The sequence below is a fragment of the Micromesistius poutassou genome (assembly GCF_964030765.1).
Source record: "Micromesistius poutassou genome assembly, chromosome: 10".
NCBI lineage: Eukaryota > Metazoa > Chordata > Actinopteri > Gadiformes > Gadidae > Micromesistius > Micromesistius poutassou.
Genome location: NC_140280.1, coordinates 10,252,675 through 10,271,166, shown reverse-complemented (window position 1 = coordinate 10,271,166; position 18,492 = coordinate 10,252,675). Strand labels below are relative to the sequence as shown.

General features: G+C 43.3%; 1 protein-coding gene across 1 annotated transcript in view; it reads right to left on the bottom strand.

The window, feature by feature from the left end:
- Positions 1–1,010: 1,010 nt before the first annotated feature.
- Positions 1,011–18,492, bottom strand: part of fstl4 (follistatin-like 4) — a gene marked incomplete at both ends in the record, with an annotated part of 139,274 nt that continues 121,792 nt past the window's right edge. The window contains 7 exons of the mRNA XM_084474204.1: positions 1,011–1,716; positions 1,931–2,040; positions 5,731–5,838; positions 8,942–9,091; positions 10,847–10,965; positions 12,151–12,177; positions 12,801–12,935. Of these exons, the coding sequence (XP_084330330.1) occupies positions 1,011–1,716; positions 1,931–2,040; positions 5,731–5,838; positions 8,942–9,091; positions 10,847–10,965; positions 12,151–12,177; positions 12,801–12,935 (1,355 nt within the window). The remainder of the gene's footprint in view (positions 1,717–1,930; positions 2,041–5,730; positions 5,839–8,941; positions 9,092–10,846; positions 10,966–12,150; positions 12,178–12,800; positions 12,936–18,492) is intronic.

Genomic DNA, 18,492 nt, shown 5'->3' with positions numbered 1-18,492 from the left:
TTCTGTGTTTATATATTTTTATTTAGTTAAATAAGATGACGTGTGTCTTTCTTTAAGCAAATTCTAAGCGAATTTCAGCATTATGACTGAATTTGATTTGATTTTCTTCAATTTTATCTCTCACAAGAAACAAACGATAATTTCCCATTGTTGAAGTAGATGCGTCTTCAAAATATATTTAGAAATATAAAGCATGATCGGAAAGCCATCACAATCTCCATCCAGTCCTCAGAATATCTCGTCAATCTGGTCATCCTTAATCTTAAATAATTCATAGTCGTGACTAATGCTTCAACGAAATCGATGCATTGGAGCGATACTGAAATAAGATGCAAAACCACAAATGTGTTAAGAAAAAGCCAACCTGCACTGGTTAAAAGGGAGACTGAAGGCTTTGACAAGGAGCATAGACTAGCATACAATGACCAAGAAGTCACGCGCAGTGAGAACGGATGGACGTATACAGTTACATTTAAACCGACTGAGAACACGCATACACTACAAGCCGACAGAGGGAGAGACGACCGGAGGTGACTATAGGTGCCACGAGTGAAAAGGACAAACATCATTGAGACGATCAAAAAACAGAAAAAACAAACAAACAAACAAACGCTGTACTCTAAAAAGTGAGCATTGTGCATAGTTCATTGATAAACCTTCGTTGGGTACCTATTTGCTGTGATAACACGGAAGGAAGTGCAATTAATGTACAACTCTGTTATAGTTAAGTGCACATAGATCACTCTTGCACTGAACGGCATTGACACTCTCCCAATAAAAATATCACAACAGGTATTTTTATATTTATATATATTACTATTTTCTTTAAGTATACCTTTTGTTACAATGGACCCAAACATTCCCCCGTCGCTCAGTTCCAGGTTTGAGTCCAAATAAATCCTAATTAGAATTTAGGCCTGATATAATTCTATCTCTTGTCACTTGTTTCAGCCTCTGTGCCCTTCTCCTCACCGTCCGTTAACTCCTTCCAACTCCTTCCTCCTTCCTCCTCATACCTCCCCGACCCAGACGATTGTGTTCCCCCTCTTGATGTCTGACACCTCGCAGTGCAGCGAGCTCTGTTTCCCGTCCAGGACAAAGAGGGACTCGGTGGACGGCGTCACCAGGTACTGTCCGAACAGTCCACTGGCGACCAGCGGCCTGTTGGGACCTCCCCAGGGCCAGGCCTGGGAGCGCACAGGCTCCTTCAGGCCCCTGAGGACCTGGCTGTGGCCCTCCGACCACAGATGGGAGAATAGCAGATCTGTGCCGGAGCCCGAGGCGGCCACCACCGAGTACTGGTTTGACTCCGTGAAGGAGGGCTGGAAGACTACATCCGAGACGCCGGCGGGGCTGTCCAGCTCCTGGCTCACGGCCAGCTCCCCTGTGAAGGACACAGTCTGGACCACCAGCTTGGAGCTTCGGGGGTCGGGGGTCACGATGTAGCGGCCGTCCGGGGAGACGTAGGGCTGGCCCGTGATGTTTCTGTTCGGACCTATCACAGTGTCCGTTACGCTGTCCAGGAGGAGCTGGGGCGGGGCTTGGAGGTGACTCCTGCTCTGGCATTGGACGAAGTAGAAGCCACTCAGATGGGTGTAGGCCATGCTCACTGGCATGCAGCTGTAGTTCTTCAGGCTGATGGTCTTGACTCGGTGCAGGGTCTCCAGGTCAATCTTATGCACCGCAGGTTCGTTTTTGAGGAAGAGGAAGGCGAACCTGAGGTGGCAAGAGTTCAAGGAGAAGGTTAATAGCCTCTCCACTTTCAGGGTGGGTGATTAATTCTCATCGGCTTCTCATTAAAATGCTCATTTGCTCTTTACTCTTTCAGTTCAGAGTGACAGTTGCGATAATGATGGTGAGGAAAGTGTTATTTGTGTGCGTGTGCGTATGCGGGCTTGTGTGCGTGCGTGCGTGCATATGTGTCTTGTACCTGACGTGTGTGATGATGAGGTTGGTGGGGGGGATGAAGAAGTCACTGACTCGCTGGAAGGTTGTGCGGATGGCCTTGTGAACTTCTCCAACACTGGCCTGGGGGATTACCTGCAGACATTATGAAGACGGAGCAAACGCACGAAGCTGAAGACGGAAGACACTGAAAGGCCACATGGATTCACAGGCTCCAACAAGTAGCCAAAAGAAAGAGCAGAAAGGGCCAGCTAACACCCACACACACCAATCACCCAAACAAAAGAATCAAGGGATGATTTATTTTTACCCATAATGCAACATGACACAAATATTTGGCAAAGGGTGAAACATAAAAGCACATTAAAATTGATACTTTTCTTAGTGTGTTCTATATTCTATAAGACCAGTGACGATCGTCAATAAAATCCACTCACCAAGATAATCAACACAAAACTTTGTATTTTATTTTACTTTGTGATACTTACGGTCACAATGACCAGTTCACCATATCTCCAGGCTCAAGGGCACTCTTACACATAAGTACGACAGTCAGGTGCCAAGCGGTGGCCGGTTGAAAGCTCATAGCCAAACATTCAACAGCCCATACTAGTCAGCCTGTGATTCCTCCAAATGGTCTTGAGCAGGTAAACATTGATAGCCCTTGACAGCAGCTGATGAAATGTGTCTCAGCCTCTGCTCTGATAAAAAACGCTATTAAGCCGTGGGCGCGCCAGGAGAGGACCACAATGAAAGCACCTCTCGTGTCATGCAGACATGAGATTGTTTTTAATACAAGGTGGAGCTGGCCATTTTAGCTAGGAGCCTTGCTAAGAGTTGTTGACACACACTTCAGTGTGGCTCTGCACACATCATGTCACTGTCCAAGGCCTTTAGGTCATTCTATGAGACCCATTGCGAGGGGTGTGTGTGTGTGTGTGTGTGTGTGTGTGTGTGTGTGTGTGTGTGTGTGTGTGTGTGTGTGTGTGTGTGTGTGTGTGTGTGTGTGTGTGTGTGTGTGTGTGTGTGGCCATAATCAAATTCCCATGAATTTGTATATATTATTGGTCTAACTAATTCAAACGCATGATCATTTTTTTGTTTGTTTATGTGTTATTATACATTGACATATAAACTAAGTGTATTTTAACATTTCTTAAACATGACTAGACTATCATATCATGACTGGACCAAGTTTTATTCTAAATAAGTGTAATAGTCTTGAATATAACAGAATCGATGTACCACAGATTCTGATGGACGAAATAAACATTCTAGATTGCCAGTTCAACCAAACCAAATCAAAATCAAGAAGAACCGCTGCTCAGACAGAGCATCACACAGCCAGAAACACAACGCTGCAGGTGTCCCTTTGGCGTGACGTTGAGGAGTAAACTAAAAGCCACTTCGACTTCCCGAAAATAATGCTAACTGTGTTTGGAGAATGTCCATTAACAGTTATCTAAATGACGAGTATTATGTATTATGTATTATGTAATATTATGTTGACAATCATATAAGACATATTACCATGTAAAAAAATCTTTAGGTTTACTGAAACTGCCACAACGTTATGTACTAGAATTCTGAGAGTAAAAATCATCCTGAAAGGACTTTCATTTAAAGAACACAGAAATGTGTAATAATAATTTAGTTTGATTTTTCTGTTGAGACCGTGAATAGAATCTGCTCAGCAGCTAGTTACTACACCCATCGCCCTCGCTACTCCCCCTCCTGCCTCACAGTCCTGTACCGCCAGGAAAATCTCAAAGACACTAGCTTTGGATTGTTTTTGCCCTCGTTCATACCAAAAACGGTAGCCAGTTATTATTAAAATAATTCACATGGACAGCTTTGAGAATGAGAGCCGTGTTGTGAGAGACAGGTAGAAAGGGGTCACTTGTTTTGATACCTTAGTGATCAGTTTCTACATGGAAGATGTCATCTCTCCGCCTACCCTGCAATATTCCACACAAAATGACTTGGGGATGAAATTATACTCAAAAAGTTATAGTAAATATACTTTGAGCTCAGTTTTCAAAAATATATATATATATATATATATATAAATATATTATTATATTATTATGTTATTTAAGGTCAAAATGTAAAAAAAAAGAGATTTTTGCGATTTTGATGCAACCATCACACCAAGATCGGCAAAGAAGTCATAAAGCCATTGGATGGACAAACGGACTTGGTTCATCATGTGCAAGAAACACATATGCTATGAGTCAACTAGAGTTGTGCTCATGCAATTATTATTAATTGATAATAATTCATTAATAACTATGAATTATTAATTAAATTAATGATACATTTTGTTTGATGGAAGTGTGTCTTTCCGTGCATTGAATTATCACTTTTGGCCAATTGTACTATGTTATTCTACTGCATTTGTATAAATAGTACTGGTATTCAAGAATACCACCACAAGCCCACGGTTTTGATGCTTTGTAATGCTGTGCTCAGAGTGTGTCACTGCAGTAGAGGATACCTTCTGTTTGAACACTTCATTGAACAATAATATAAAACCAAAGACTGCATAACCACACAGTGTGTGATTATCATAAGATATTACGACACATTAGAGTCTGACAGATGTAAACACTGCATGGCACCATTGTTAAACCAGCGCTCCAGAACCATTTGCCGGTACAGTATGAGGGAGACGTGCACAGCCTGGCTGCGTCCTAACCACAAGTGGCCCCTCAAGCGGCCCCCGGGAAACAACAGGACGGAGAGAAAGGCGATCATTTAAGTCTTATTAAAACACAGCACACAGAGACCAAAACAAAAGCCGCCCGGGTGGAGAGTGAATCCTCCTCTCTGAATCCCCATTAGAGACGGCCGCCGTCTATCCCCATACAATTCAGACACGACAACAAAACACCTCCCAGCGACCAGAATGGGCACACTGGTTCCCACGTGGGGCCGGGCGGAACAATAAACATGTTTGTCTCTCGCAGGAAGGATCACAATGGGATTCCTCGCCACACGTCTCCTCGGAGGGGGCTTTCCACCGAACAAACACACACGCACGCCCGCACGCACACAAACACATTTACGCACAAATAAATGCACACACACACACACACACACACACACACACACACACACACACACACACACACACACACACACACACACACACACACACGCACACACACACACACACACACACACACACACACACAGCCCTAGAGACGGTACCTTCATCATCATACCTTTCCCAAAGGCATAGAGGGGACCTTAGCTCTTTCTATTCTCTCCTGCAACCTGCTCACCCTCGCCCGTTCCCTGGAGCTGATTAAACACCGCCACACCTGTGATCATTCCTCATTTGTGAGGAATACAGCAACGCTGGGCGCCGAGGGGACGGCCCGTAGCCAAACCGCCGCAGCCGTGAATTGGGCTGTTTCGCGCCGCCGCCGTGGACACGCCACAACGTGCAGGGGATTAGACGGGCCGGCCCATCAGACAGAACGACTGTGAGAGCTTCCATTTATCGGCCGCCGCTACAGGCTGATAACTCTTAATTTGCTTGCTTGATCACTCCCCCTCCGCCAGCCCCGCCCCCCTCCATGCATCGCACAGCACACAGTTTACAGGTAAACACAACAAGCTCCGGTACTCAGGCCCAGCGGGACGAGAGGTAAAGGCCGCATTGAAAATGGATTACTACTATCTAGTACTGAGTGCGAGTAAACGCCCCAGGCGGCTGTGCTCGGGATAAGACCTGAAGATCAAGGCAATATGGATATAGCTTTGGAATTATTTGTGTTGAAGTAATAAACACAACAACAAAAAGGGATGTACCCCTACCTGTAAAGTAGGGTAGGTCTTCTGCATGTCCCCCCATGTGAGCACCCAGATCTGGTCATGTGACTTGTCATACAGCAACTTCACAGGATATGGGTCTGTTGCAACCGCCTGTAGAAAGAGAGAGACAGAGAGAGAAGGAGAGATTTATTGATTGATTGATTGATTTTATTTGACCATTTTGATATAAAATATGAACTCTGTCATACATTGAAATACATCAATAGTCAGGGATGACACAATAAAGAGAGCCTGACAGAGACAGGGAGGCACAACCCTTTTATTGTTATCCGGTATGCATCCGTTATGCATCACTGTTCAGACAAGATTTGTCTGAACAGTGATATAAAAGCCTTTGGTATCGGCGGAAAAAAAAGTGTGTGTGAGATGAAAAAGGGAAAAACATCAGCAACACAGTGTTTCCCAATGTTATACGGATAAAACAGAAAATCTCTGATGTCCGTTCTGCTGAAGGAAAGACTGGAACAGTGGGGAACCTCAGACAACAGAGCCTCACTATGACTAATTCACAGATCAAATACAGACGAGAGCAGGACAGGAGTGGAAGAGAGGCAGAAAGCGTAGCGTCGAGGGGGAGTCAATAGGTGCTTCACTCTTCAGGAACATATAGAGAGAGAGAGAACAGGAGAGAGATACATATGAAAAGAGACGGAGAGTGGTTGGGAGGCAGAGCAAGAAATAGCGACACAAAGAGAGAGAGGGAGGAAAAAGAAAAAGAAAGCTGAGCGGAAGAGAGCGAGACGGCGGGATAGGATGCAGGACAAAGAGAGAGATCGGGAGAGATGGGGGGGATGGTGTGTTGAACTTGTCAACAAGCAGGGATAACTCCATCCATTCTTATGCTAGGCTGGCTCCTGTGGAGGGGGGGCCCCCACGTGGGGCTGACAGCCTGGCCAGCAGAGCAGGACCACAGGGCCCTGTGTTTGGTGATGGGAGGGTCAGACCTCTGCTACCACCAGTCAGCCAGGTTCCAGCTCAGCACACACTCCTTCACAAATGCAGTGGTTGTAGGTAGTGTAGCTACCACTACCTACAACCACTGCATTTGTGAAGGAGTGTGTGTGTGCATGTGTGTAACAATATGTACGTGATTGTTGTGTGTGTGTTTGTGTGAGTATGGGTGGGTGTATTCCAAAACATTGTAAAGCATTGTAATATTATAATTAATTTAGTCTTCTTAATGTTTGTAGAGACATTCTACATCCTTTCTGATAAAGTTCCTTAATGACGCAAACAGTGCATAGATTCCTATTGTTAAACCATATTTCCATGTTTGAGATTTATCGATTTAGCGCAACAATGGTTATCCACCTATGATTCAGTAGGAGACTCAATCTAAATCATTAAATACATCAAAGATGTCATCCCTGCTGTGAAAAACAATGAACACGAGGACAATCCTCCATCAGTGCTTATGCAGCATAAACACAAAACATTCACATCAGTTCATAATGCAGGGATATCTGTCCAAACAATGAAACATTTAATAGGAAAATGTTGAGAGCGAGAGAGCGAGAGCGCACGCGAGAGAGAGAGAGAGATCTCTCTTTCTTTGCTTCATGGCCTTTCAAGGGTTTTTTTGTGTGGCATTTCTGTATGATGTGATCAGAACTAAGAGTGACAGGGAGGAAGGAGAAGACAAGATGGAGCCACATCAGCCAAAGGTCGGGACCTGAACTTTTGCAGTATCATGTGTAAGGGTGAACAGTAGCCTTTCAACACCATTACTGCTCACAGCCGCGGCTCCCCTGCAGCTGGCCATCCATCTGCACCCATTAGTGCTTGAGATAATAAGGAGGGAAGGATGAACAAAAAGGAAATTAACACAATTAAATATCAGATCCGGCCTCATGCTGCTGTTGGGAAAAGTTTGGCACGTGGCATGACTTTGATAATTACTACCAAATGGCTACTATAACTTTCAACTAGTAATCACTAGTTAGTGATGGATGAGGGGTCAACACAATGTGACACATATCAAAACTATATTGTATGAAGAAGAAAAGAAACAGCAAACAATTTCATTTTAATAATAATAATTTAATTTGTGTGTCTGAGAGAGTAGTATTTACATTTAACTAATAATTAAGGATCAAATGACTGACTGATTGTAGTATCTATTTATATTTGTACCTCAATCAAACACGCCTACACGTGCACACGCACAGCAAGACAAGAGGCAGCTTCTGGATGCAGATAGGAGTCCGTTATCTGGCTCATGGACACTTCAACACTTTGGGTCGGAGGAGCCGAGTGACATCTACAGTTGCCATGACAACGACACCACAATGACACAACAGCTCAAGTACCTCCTGCGCTACCTCCACTCCATTATCTTCCCCCCAGCCCCCCACACCCCTCTTCTCCTTGACTCAGGCCTTGCCCCCCTATCCCATAACTGTGGGTGACCATGAAGGAGGGGGTCCCTTGAGAGAGGGCTGGGCCTTTAAACAGCCTTTATACCGGCATGATGAATGGCACTGCAGTACTGCATCCCCCCCCCCCACCCCCCCCCTCCCCGCGGCCAGGCGCGATGCTGGTGCTTCAAGTACAGCCACTGTGCTTGTTATTTATTCTTGCCTTCAGCAACGGCGTTGACTTCAAGTTGTTAACTGCAAATAACTTTAGAGTGTAATAAACACCAAAACACTAGAATCAGACCACAAGGATACCAGCGTTAAACCTCATATCATGCAAGTAGCAGCTACAGCTTACCATACCCTGATGCGTTCATTTACTCCTCTGTGGGCAACATTATTGCTTCGACTATAATTTACCAGCGATTTAAGTCGCCGTCTTGAAAGCCGTGTGTGTGTGTTTGCGTGGACTTCCTGGGGTTTTACTGTGATACCTCATTTGTCTGGACGCAATCATGAACCCCATGCGTAGAGACTTAGAGACAATCATAGCTGCCAGCATGCTGGATTATGAGCAATGTTCCTTAAAAGAATAAAGTAGTTATTCCACCCCGATTTTATCTCTTGGATATCCTTGTGAAATAGCTATTTAAAGCATATAAATATATAAAGCAATATACAAACATATAAATATATATATTTTTATAGCTGAATGGTCATTTCTTCTCAAATAACATCCTTCCTTCCCTCTACAGCTGTCACGGTACCCCAGTATCTTACATCCAGGAACACATCCACCCATTGGATTTAGAAAGTGACAAAACACAGTGACCCACCTGCACCACCTTCTGAGCCTGGGTGTCCACCACCAGCAGTCGGCTCTGCAGGGGCTGGCTGACGTAGATGTACTTCTCCCTCACGTTGACGGCTGACGACCAAGCACAGCGCTGGGGCGCAACCCCGTCCCCTTTAGGGCACATCTCCTCCTAGGGGGCGCAGGGAGAGAAAGAGAGAGCGAGAGAGAGAGAGAGAGAGAGAGAGAGAGAGAGAGAGAGAGAGAGAGAGAGAGAGAGAGAGAGAGAGAGAGAGAGAGATTTCAGTCGAGGTTACAAACTGTTACTGTCACTATTCCTTAAATAATGCTTTGAATGTGAATGATTATAACTAATCATAATTAATCATGATTATGGTTTGATTGTAATGGTGATGAACAACAATCGTTATGAGTGACTAGAAATGAGACTAGAAATGACTACTACTGAGTAGTAGTAATAGAAGTTGCAGTAGCAGGACAAGCAGTAGAAGTAGTAGCAGTATCATCAATAAAACCAGCAGTGACTGTGTATCAGTTAAAATAATGGGAATAGTAGTAGGGGAAGAAGTAGCGGCAGAAGTAGTTATATCAGTGTCTAGTAGTCAGATATAGTTATATCAGAGTCTAGTAGTAGTACTATAGATAGCAGTACAATGTAGTAGTAAAAGTGGCAGTGAAATTATAATTTGTAAAGGTAGCAGAAGCAGTAAATGTAGCAGTTGTTGGTGTTATTATTTTTACACACACACACACACACACACACACACACACACACACACACACACACACACACACACACACACACACACACACACACACACACACCACCTCACTAAAATAAGAATAATCCAGTTTACAGCAGTGGTGGCTAGTCATGTAGCTTATGAAATTTGTATCGACCTATAATACAATTACAGGATCCTGTAAAACTTAAATCTCTCAGCCAAACAAGACGCCTGAAACAGCTAAATCCCATTCCACACAGCAAAGTATGTTCTCACGTAGATTAAAAACCTTAGGGTCTCCAATATATAGTCCATTTAATGGATATTTCTGCCGATAGATTTCGACAATAGGTAATTCTAGTTTAGTAAGTGAAGTGGGGGAGTCCTCCTGTGACTAGAGAGGAAACGGTATGAACATTTCATATAACGATACCTATGAAAAAAGGCATTGTTAAAATGTGCTGACATTTTCAAAAAGTACTGAAAAAGGTAGATATATTCAGAACCCAAAGTACAATTCTTACACTTGACCCCTCTATTGAAAGGTCAGGCTGAATATAATTGAATGACACCAAGCCAAACAATCACAATTGCACCATATGGCCATCAGATGGCGATGAAGAAAGTGTGTTTTGATTGAAGACAATTAAACATTTCCTCTGAAACCCTCTTTTAGCTACTAAATGTGTACTGATTGTAAACACCATGGTTATTTGCAAAATCGTGCACAGGCACTGGATTATCCGTTTATGATTGTTTTTTGCGATCAAACACAAACTTGATGGCAAAAACAACAAGGGTAAGACATAATCCTTGGTTGTACAACCTACAAGGAAAGTGTGTTCCTGTGACTAAATACAGATTAGTCTCAGGGTGATACGGTTTGGACTGCTGCAGTCAGGGGAGTCTCAGCTTTCTATGATATGATATTCTATGACATAGTTTGTGTACATCAAAAAAAAAGATTGCTTTCGCTGTGCATGTGCAGTTATGAAATAAATAACTCTCTTTGTTCCATTCTTTCATCTCTACCCGTGGCCATACAAAGTAGATAAGAGGAACTGCTTCATGTGGTTTTCCACAGTTATTTTCAAAACATTATTCCATCGTCATGAGGCCAAACATTAAGGATTGTGCTGATAGAGATATTTAAGGGACAGACGTACCGACCGACCGTCAGTCAGGCAGGTCTTATTACTCACATAGGTAGCCACGATCCTCTCTGTGCATTTCATGTGACGGCGGATCTCACACTCGCCAGGCTGAAGAACAGTGACGCCCTCATCGGAAAACACGTAGAACATGTTCCCCACACTCAGCCCTGAGGAAAACCCAGCAAAGACAGGAAGAAAGACCATGAGATAGGACTAAGAGAACAGAAAACCAGCTCCAAGCTCCTTTCTAAACCCTCCTTTCAGGGGTCAGTGGTCAATGGCTCTGAGGTCAAACAAAAAGAACGCAAGGAAATAATTATAATAACAACAGGATAATAGGTCAAGAAACTCCTCCAAACCACACCTTATTCCATTGGAGAGGTATTTTTCCACGTAAGAACGTTGGCAATCTCATTATCTCATTGTCATATTTTTACTGTTTATCAGAAAGAACTGAATGTGGAACCAAAAAGATGGTATCCTAACACAGAATGCTGCTCTTGACTACAGACTTGTCGTGGTTTGTAAGCGACAGCTTGTACCTGTCATGGGTCCTCAACATTTCACCAAGCAGTCTGCTGTTAAGTTAGCACGTCGGCAGCTACCATTTTAGCATGAACAGACAGTTTTACGCTGTTGTCATTTCTTCACAAAAGGCCAGGACAGCATACCACAACAAAAAACAAGCTCTCTCTGATAAATAACAACAGCTGTCAGATGTCTTTCCTGGATGTCTAAACAACAGCTGCCGATTTGTTAGCTAAAACCGAGAGTGTGGCGGGAGGGAACCATGTTGCGGGCAGGTCTGTTACAGCTGTCACATGTCCATAATGCAAGGGACACAGTTGAGCAGACTCATATCCCGTCTCCGCACTGCACCAGTGAAAAGCATCACATATGGCACAATGCAAAAAAAATAGGCGTCACACTTCAGACTTTTTTCACACTTTCTTTTAATTAAGACGCATGGATCTGTTGCGTGCATGCCTGATACCGTACCAAATCTGATATTCACGGTGGCCTCTAGAGCTCAACTCACGGCAACATAAGAAAACATGAGCAAATTAACAAAACATCTTTGTTTAATTTGCAGCACATGCAAAGCATTTAGGAAATGCGCTGCAAATTCAGGCGACATAACACATCACAGAAACCTGTGGCTGTTACACGGCGACAGTGGAAGTGTTTCCGGAGGACACTCAAAAGGTGATGAACAAAAAAAACACATGCATTTTAGCCAATTTCCAACACCCCTGATGGATAGCCAACTTCCATGACGCTTCATGAGACACACACTGTGGCGGCAACAACAAGCCTGTCCAGATGTGAATCGAAACTTTGTGGCATATTACCTTCTTCTCTCCAGAGGATGTTTGCCACTGCAGAGTTCACAGCAGAATGATGGACATGGGAACAAAGGCGGCGGAGATAAGGGCAGAAAGTCAGTGATAGAAAGAAAGAGAGGAAATAATATTGGTGAAAAAAGACCCAAGATTGAATTTCACTGAGAGAGCCGATCCTAAGATAAAGATTCATCACCTTCTCTCATGACTAGTAAGTACTCAAAATTCTGCCTCTCACACAAAGCACCGGATAAGTGTTAAACAACCACATATCCACCTATCAACCCCTAAAATCGACACGCATCGATTTGTAATCTCTGATGGAGGGTCATGAACTCTTTTACAGCTTTCACAAATATGTTTCTTTTTAAAAAAAGAGTAACTGTGGAGACAATATGAAATGTATATATTTGCATTCAAACAATGATTGTTGCATCAGTCAATATACTAAATATTAAAGACATACTATAATCATTTGTATTCAAACACTTCACTACTGCGCTAATAGTGGAGTCACAAGGCACTACAAACCAGCTTTAATTAAAACTGATGTGTGCATTGTATTAACTTGAGTATCTTTGTATATGTAATGAATTTGCGTATCCCGTGATGATTGGATTTTGGTTTTCATAATGCATAGCTGTGTTTCATGGACTCACAGGTCTTCCTGGCCGAGTCTTCCACGAACAGGGAGGATATGTCCTCGTCCACCCCCACCTCGTTCTTGGCGATGCAGGTGTAGGCGCCGGTGTCTTCGTAGCGCACGCTGCCGATGTACAGCTCACTGCCATTGGCTGAGAGGGACACACGAAAAAAAAGCTGGGTTTAGCCCCACCCCCAAGACTTCATTAACACACGAGAAAGTAGTATAAATATTCGATTTTAATTTTTTTGTCTATTATCGCCGTTTACTTAACGTTAGACAATTGAACCCCAGGCAGGCAAGAACAAGAGTTATGTATTTCTGCACACATTTCTGTGCACAACAAACATGTTTAATATTCATAATATCAAACATGTTTGATATATTTACTCCTGGAATCAGAACAGCTTGGACTGGCTGTAGGCTAAATTTGGAGGCTACAGATGTCTATCCTAAACCCCTGCAAACTATGAGATAACGTGTGCGCACTGTCCAGAGCGACTAGTGCAGACTCTGAAAAATATTAAATATCAGTTTTCAGGGGCAAATTGGGATGTGGGTGTTTAATCTTCTAATGTGTTCCTGACTTTAAGGGAGAAACCCCCTATCCCTTTACCTGCCTTTCAGCTTTCCTGTCATTCTGGGGCAGATTTGCCAACTCCCCTGTCACACTCCTTTAATTCAGTTTTAATAAGCATAGGGCGTGTGTATCACATCAAAGCTTAAGGGGGCAGTAAAACCAAAACCGTATATAGTATATTATAAACTAGGTAATATGTCATGTATGATCGGCGACATAGATAACCATGGCATTTTGTCACTAATACTCGAATAACACTGCCATTTAGAGAAAACAGGTGTCATGTTGTTGCCAGGGTCCGCCAACCCGTTTGTGAACGTTCCACCTTTCTGTCATGTCAGAGAGAGCCCAAGCTTCTTGGACCCTTATAGTATAAAGGCATGGTGTGTGGCTCATTGCATGAACATCGCTCATTATTACCCTCCTACACAACAACGGTTATAAAAAGGAATCACAAAGTCGTCGTGGGTCGTAACCATGGGGATAACACTGATAAATCCTGTCTTGAACTCTCAGCCCAAAAACATGTTTGTTAAATCAGCAGGTGACCGGGTAACCATATTAGCCAATCCTTTTCCCAGAGGTGTCATTGGTGGACATACACAGACTGTGGCTCTTGACACTAACCTGAGTCTGCTACTTTTATGTACAAGGGCCAGGCAGTACACTAACCTAGTGAAGACAACACACACCGACCATGGCCCTTTTCCCAGAGCTGTCATAGCAGGGCCACCATGTGTAGACCCCAGCAGTGTGTCGGGGCCTGGGCGTCCAAGGCTACAGCCCCTAATATTTTATTAATGGCCCCTGATCCACGAGCCAACGTTATTTTTGTATTATTTTTACAAAAAAAGGTATCAGAAGAAAAGCCTGGATCTAACCATCTGTCATTCTGATCATGCATTAAAACCCTCAGAAATCATATGACATCGTTGATCAAAAAACGTTTTGGGTCCTCTGAGTGTCATTCAAGAAGTAGCTCACACTCGTACTTCACACTACTTGACACGGGCACATTATGTGTGAGTGATCGAGTGAGCGGGAGAGAGAGCGCGAGAGAGAACCGGTTACAGGGCTTTTCATTGCACTACACTGCACAAACTGTATCAGAACATTGTTTGTGTGTGCGTGTGCGTGCGTGTGTACGTGTGCGTGCATTTGTGCGTGTGTATGTGAGTGAAGAAATTTGTATATTTCGATAAACTAATGTTAACAAAAATATATTTTACGTTTTTTCTCTAGGCTGGTACTGATACAGATGTCAATACATGTTTAATGATGGCAGTTGTGAAGTTTTCTGCTTCTATTCAATACTCATACTTATTACTAACAACTATTTATATTTAAAAAAAAAACAACATAAAAAAACATAAAAGCTTCTTCTTAAATTTTTTTTTGGGGTAACCCCCCCCCCAGAGACCCCACAGAGGTCCAGGCTAAGCCCTGAAAGTACTGCAGGTGGCGTGTACCATGGACCTTGTTACACACCCACACATTAACATTGGGAGTTGTGTTTCATTTGTGTGCCAGCAACAGTCAGTGTGTTATTGTGTTATGTTAGGTGTACTCCCCGTGCAATGGTAAATAAAAGTAGCAGGCTCAAAGTAGTGCCATGAGTGACACTTGTGTATGTCCTGCAACAACACTCCTGTCAAATGGGTCTAGAAGAGGTTATGCAGGAAACGCTAACCCTTTAAAATGTAAACGACTGTAGATTAACTGTGACATACATGAACACGGGTTTGTGAGGCCATTTGAATTGTCATCGGGTCTGCATTCACTGGAAGCAGAAAAATGACTCTCCTTTCACACTATCCTACTGTAATCACGTCCAACACTTTTTTTTCGTTCCTTTTATAAGATATCCTGTCTTACTTTTATAACCATATAATTTGTTTGCTCCATTTCTCTCTCTCTCTCTACTCTCTACTTTGGTCTAATTGACCCATGTGTATCAGAGAGCATAGCAAGAGGTTATTCTGAATGCAAAATTAAACTGAAATCCTGTTGTAATTCTTTCAAATCCAATCATAATACATGTTTGTCTCTCTTTCTCCATTTCTCCCTTCTCGTTTCCCCCATGCTTTTCTCGTTTGAATCAACTGACTCGTCCAAAAAGAGCAAGCAGTTGCATGCCGCTGATGAAAGTTTTGCACATTAGTGAAATATCTCTTGGCTCCTGATAACAGCACTTGGTTGCTAAATTCTCTTTTATCATGGTGGCAATGTGTGTAATGCGTTGTATGTTAAAAAACACAACTTAGCCTCGGTGCACGGCTATGTTAAATAAGACAAGTTATTCAATTACATATAAATCATAATTATGTTCTGATCAATTATTATGGAAAGCACCCAGGGCAGCCACACATTAAATGAGCCTTCACGGGCCCTGCTTGTGGAGCTTGGACTGGGGGGGAGGTGGTGGGTTGTCTGTCATAACAGCTGTTCTAAGCCTGCACCCCAAGGTGGTTAAATCCAAAGACCTTCGGGGAAACAGCAAACAGATACATAAATTGAATTAGTAATCAATAGCCCCCATGTGCTTACGGTGGCTGTACATGTATTGTAGGTAGACAATGTAATCCGGCAGCAGCAACCTGTGGTGTGTTCTGCCAATTGAAATGCTTAATGTGGAAAACTAAATGTTGGTATGGCTGGGAACGGAAGGCTGCACAATGGCGCTGGATTTAATGGCGGCTACTGTCGCCATACTCTTTGCTCTTTATATTTGCATGTATCCCATTCACCAATGAAAACACACAAATTCACAAACACACACAGAAGCGCACACACACACACACACACACACACTAGCCACTGTGTGAATAATGTGCTGCAGAATGGCTCAGCTTTTGTTTACCATGAATCACAGTTTATAAATGGGCCCAACACTCTATTGAGAATATTTATAATCAATTGTCAAAAGATATGCCGTGTCAGAGACATTTATCTGTTAGACAGTAGGTCGCATTAAGAACGTCCTTTTGTCGTGTGTACTACAGAAGTTAGAACTAACGTTGCCGACATTAGTTAACAGGCAGTTAAAGTGGAAGAGTGCAATCAACCGATATAGCAGGAAGAAGTGTCCAAAGTGGCTCCAGCACCATGGACACTGACAGGCTCCTCACATAACTAAGGAGCTTCAGTCAGCTGCAATCAGCTCCATGAATTGCAAATATTTAATTGGTGTGGGAAAAAATGGCAACTTAACAATCACGTTTGATGTAAAAGGACCATAACTTGTAAGCTATGACCTTTACATTCACAGACCAAATAACTAAATCCAATTCATAAATAAATCATGGAACCTCATCCCTTGACCCTTGGCTACTTGATGCTGTCGTAGATTACCTCCTTTTAGAAGTACTTAGTGGCACAATAAATGCCAGATAATCGCCAGGAAACTAAACTAATTGTTAATCCTTTTCAGTTTTAATCTGATTTGAATAATGAAGAAGTCTTCTATTTGGTCCCAAAGGGTCATCGGTCCGAGTCTGACTCAGTTACGGCAGTGATCCAATGTTCATAAGACACACAGCTTCCATAGTATGAGAGTAGAACTGCCTAACTCTATATAATAAGGGTTGTAATGGGAAAATTCTGTTTTGTTATAAGTTCGGATGTCTCTTTATTCTTAACAGTTTGCTATGCTATTGCTATTGCTATGTAACATGATGCTATGTAACATGACGCTATGTAAGATGACGCTATGCAGCGCTATCATGCCGTTTGTCTAGCAAGGGGGAAAGAGCCCTCTCTCCGTTCCTCTCACCTTCTCTCCCCATCTACCTCCCTCCCTATTTGTCCCTTCCCCTTTCTCCCTAAACACCTTCCTCCCTATCTGCCCCTCCTCCTTTCTCCCCTTCCCCCCCTTCTCTCCCTATCTGCCCCTCCCCCTTTCTGCCCATCTACCCCTCCCCTTTTCTCCCCCTCCTTAACCGCCTCTCCCCCTTTCTCCCCCCTCTACCTCCCTCCCTATCTGCCTCTCTGGGGTTCTCTTCATTTCTATCTCTACTTGTTATCTGCATCTTTCATGTCTACCCTTTGAGTCTCTCGACCTTAAACCACACACACACACACACACACACACACACACACACACACACACACACACACACACACACACACACACACACACACAAAACAATCTCCACCGATGCACACGTACACGGATACACACACACACGCTCGCACAGACACACCAAACCTCCTTCCAACAGCACGAGTGCGTACATTAATAGATTATAATACATCTGCTTGCTAATTAATTGCACGTGCCAAAGACTTAGTAATACTTAGTCGGCGTACTGTGCACAGCATTTTTCCCTTCGCAAGCACTCCATCCACCCGCTTCACACAGCCTTGGCCAACCTCGAACCATGCAGCCTAATATCCATAAACAATTCAGAAGAAAATGTCGCTAATTTGTCTGTTTGTGTCCTGGTACACCCCCCCCCCCCCCCCCCACACACACACACACACCACTCTACCCTACACCCCCCACCCCCCCTGCCCACAGACACACCACTCCCCCCCTACACACACGCACACACACACACACACACACACACACACACACAAACCTGTCCGAATGCACTTGCTTTTCAGAAACTATGAGCAAAGTCTTGTGATTAGCCAGATGAAACAGTGTCTTCTGAGTCTGCGGCAATCCTGTTGTTTATGCGTTAGCGAACCCTGCAACACCTCCTCTTTGTTTGAGTGTTTGAGGAGGCTGGGTAACAGACTATTAACACAGGTAATGGTCCAAACACTGCCAATAAAACTCTGGGTTAATGAGAACTAAGCCATAAAGAGGAGCTTCCCTCTCCTCTCTCTTACTCTCTTTTACAACTGACATTGAAGAAATACCTTTTAAAATTACCCTACTGAGACGGGCGCGGGTAAAGGCTATTCATTTGATTTATTCAGGAATTTCAATCCACCATTTTCACGATTCTAAATGAGTAGACTTGTTCCTTCCTTCACAACTCAGCTGTTTCCAATTCAGTAGGAGAGGACGGACGTTTACTGGACGTTGAGTTTAACTTTCACTTTTACATCCACACAGAGTCCCAAAAGTCCCAAAGTTCTATTCAAGTTCCATTCTCCTGCTTCAGTTTTATTTATA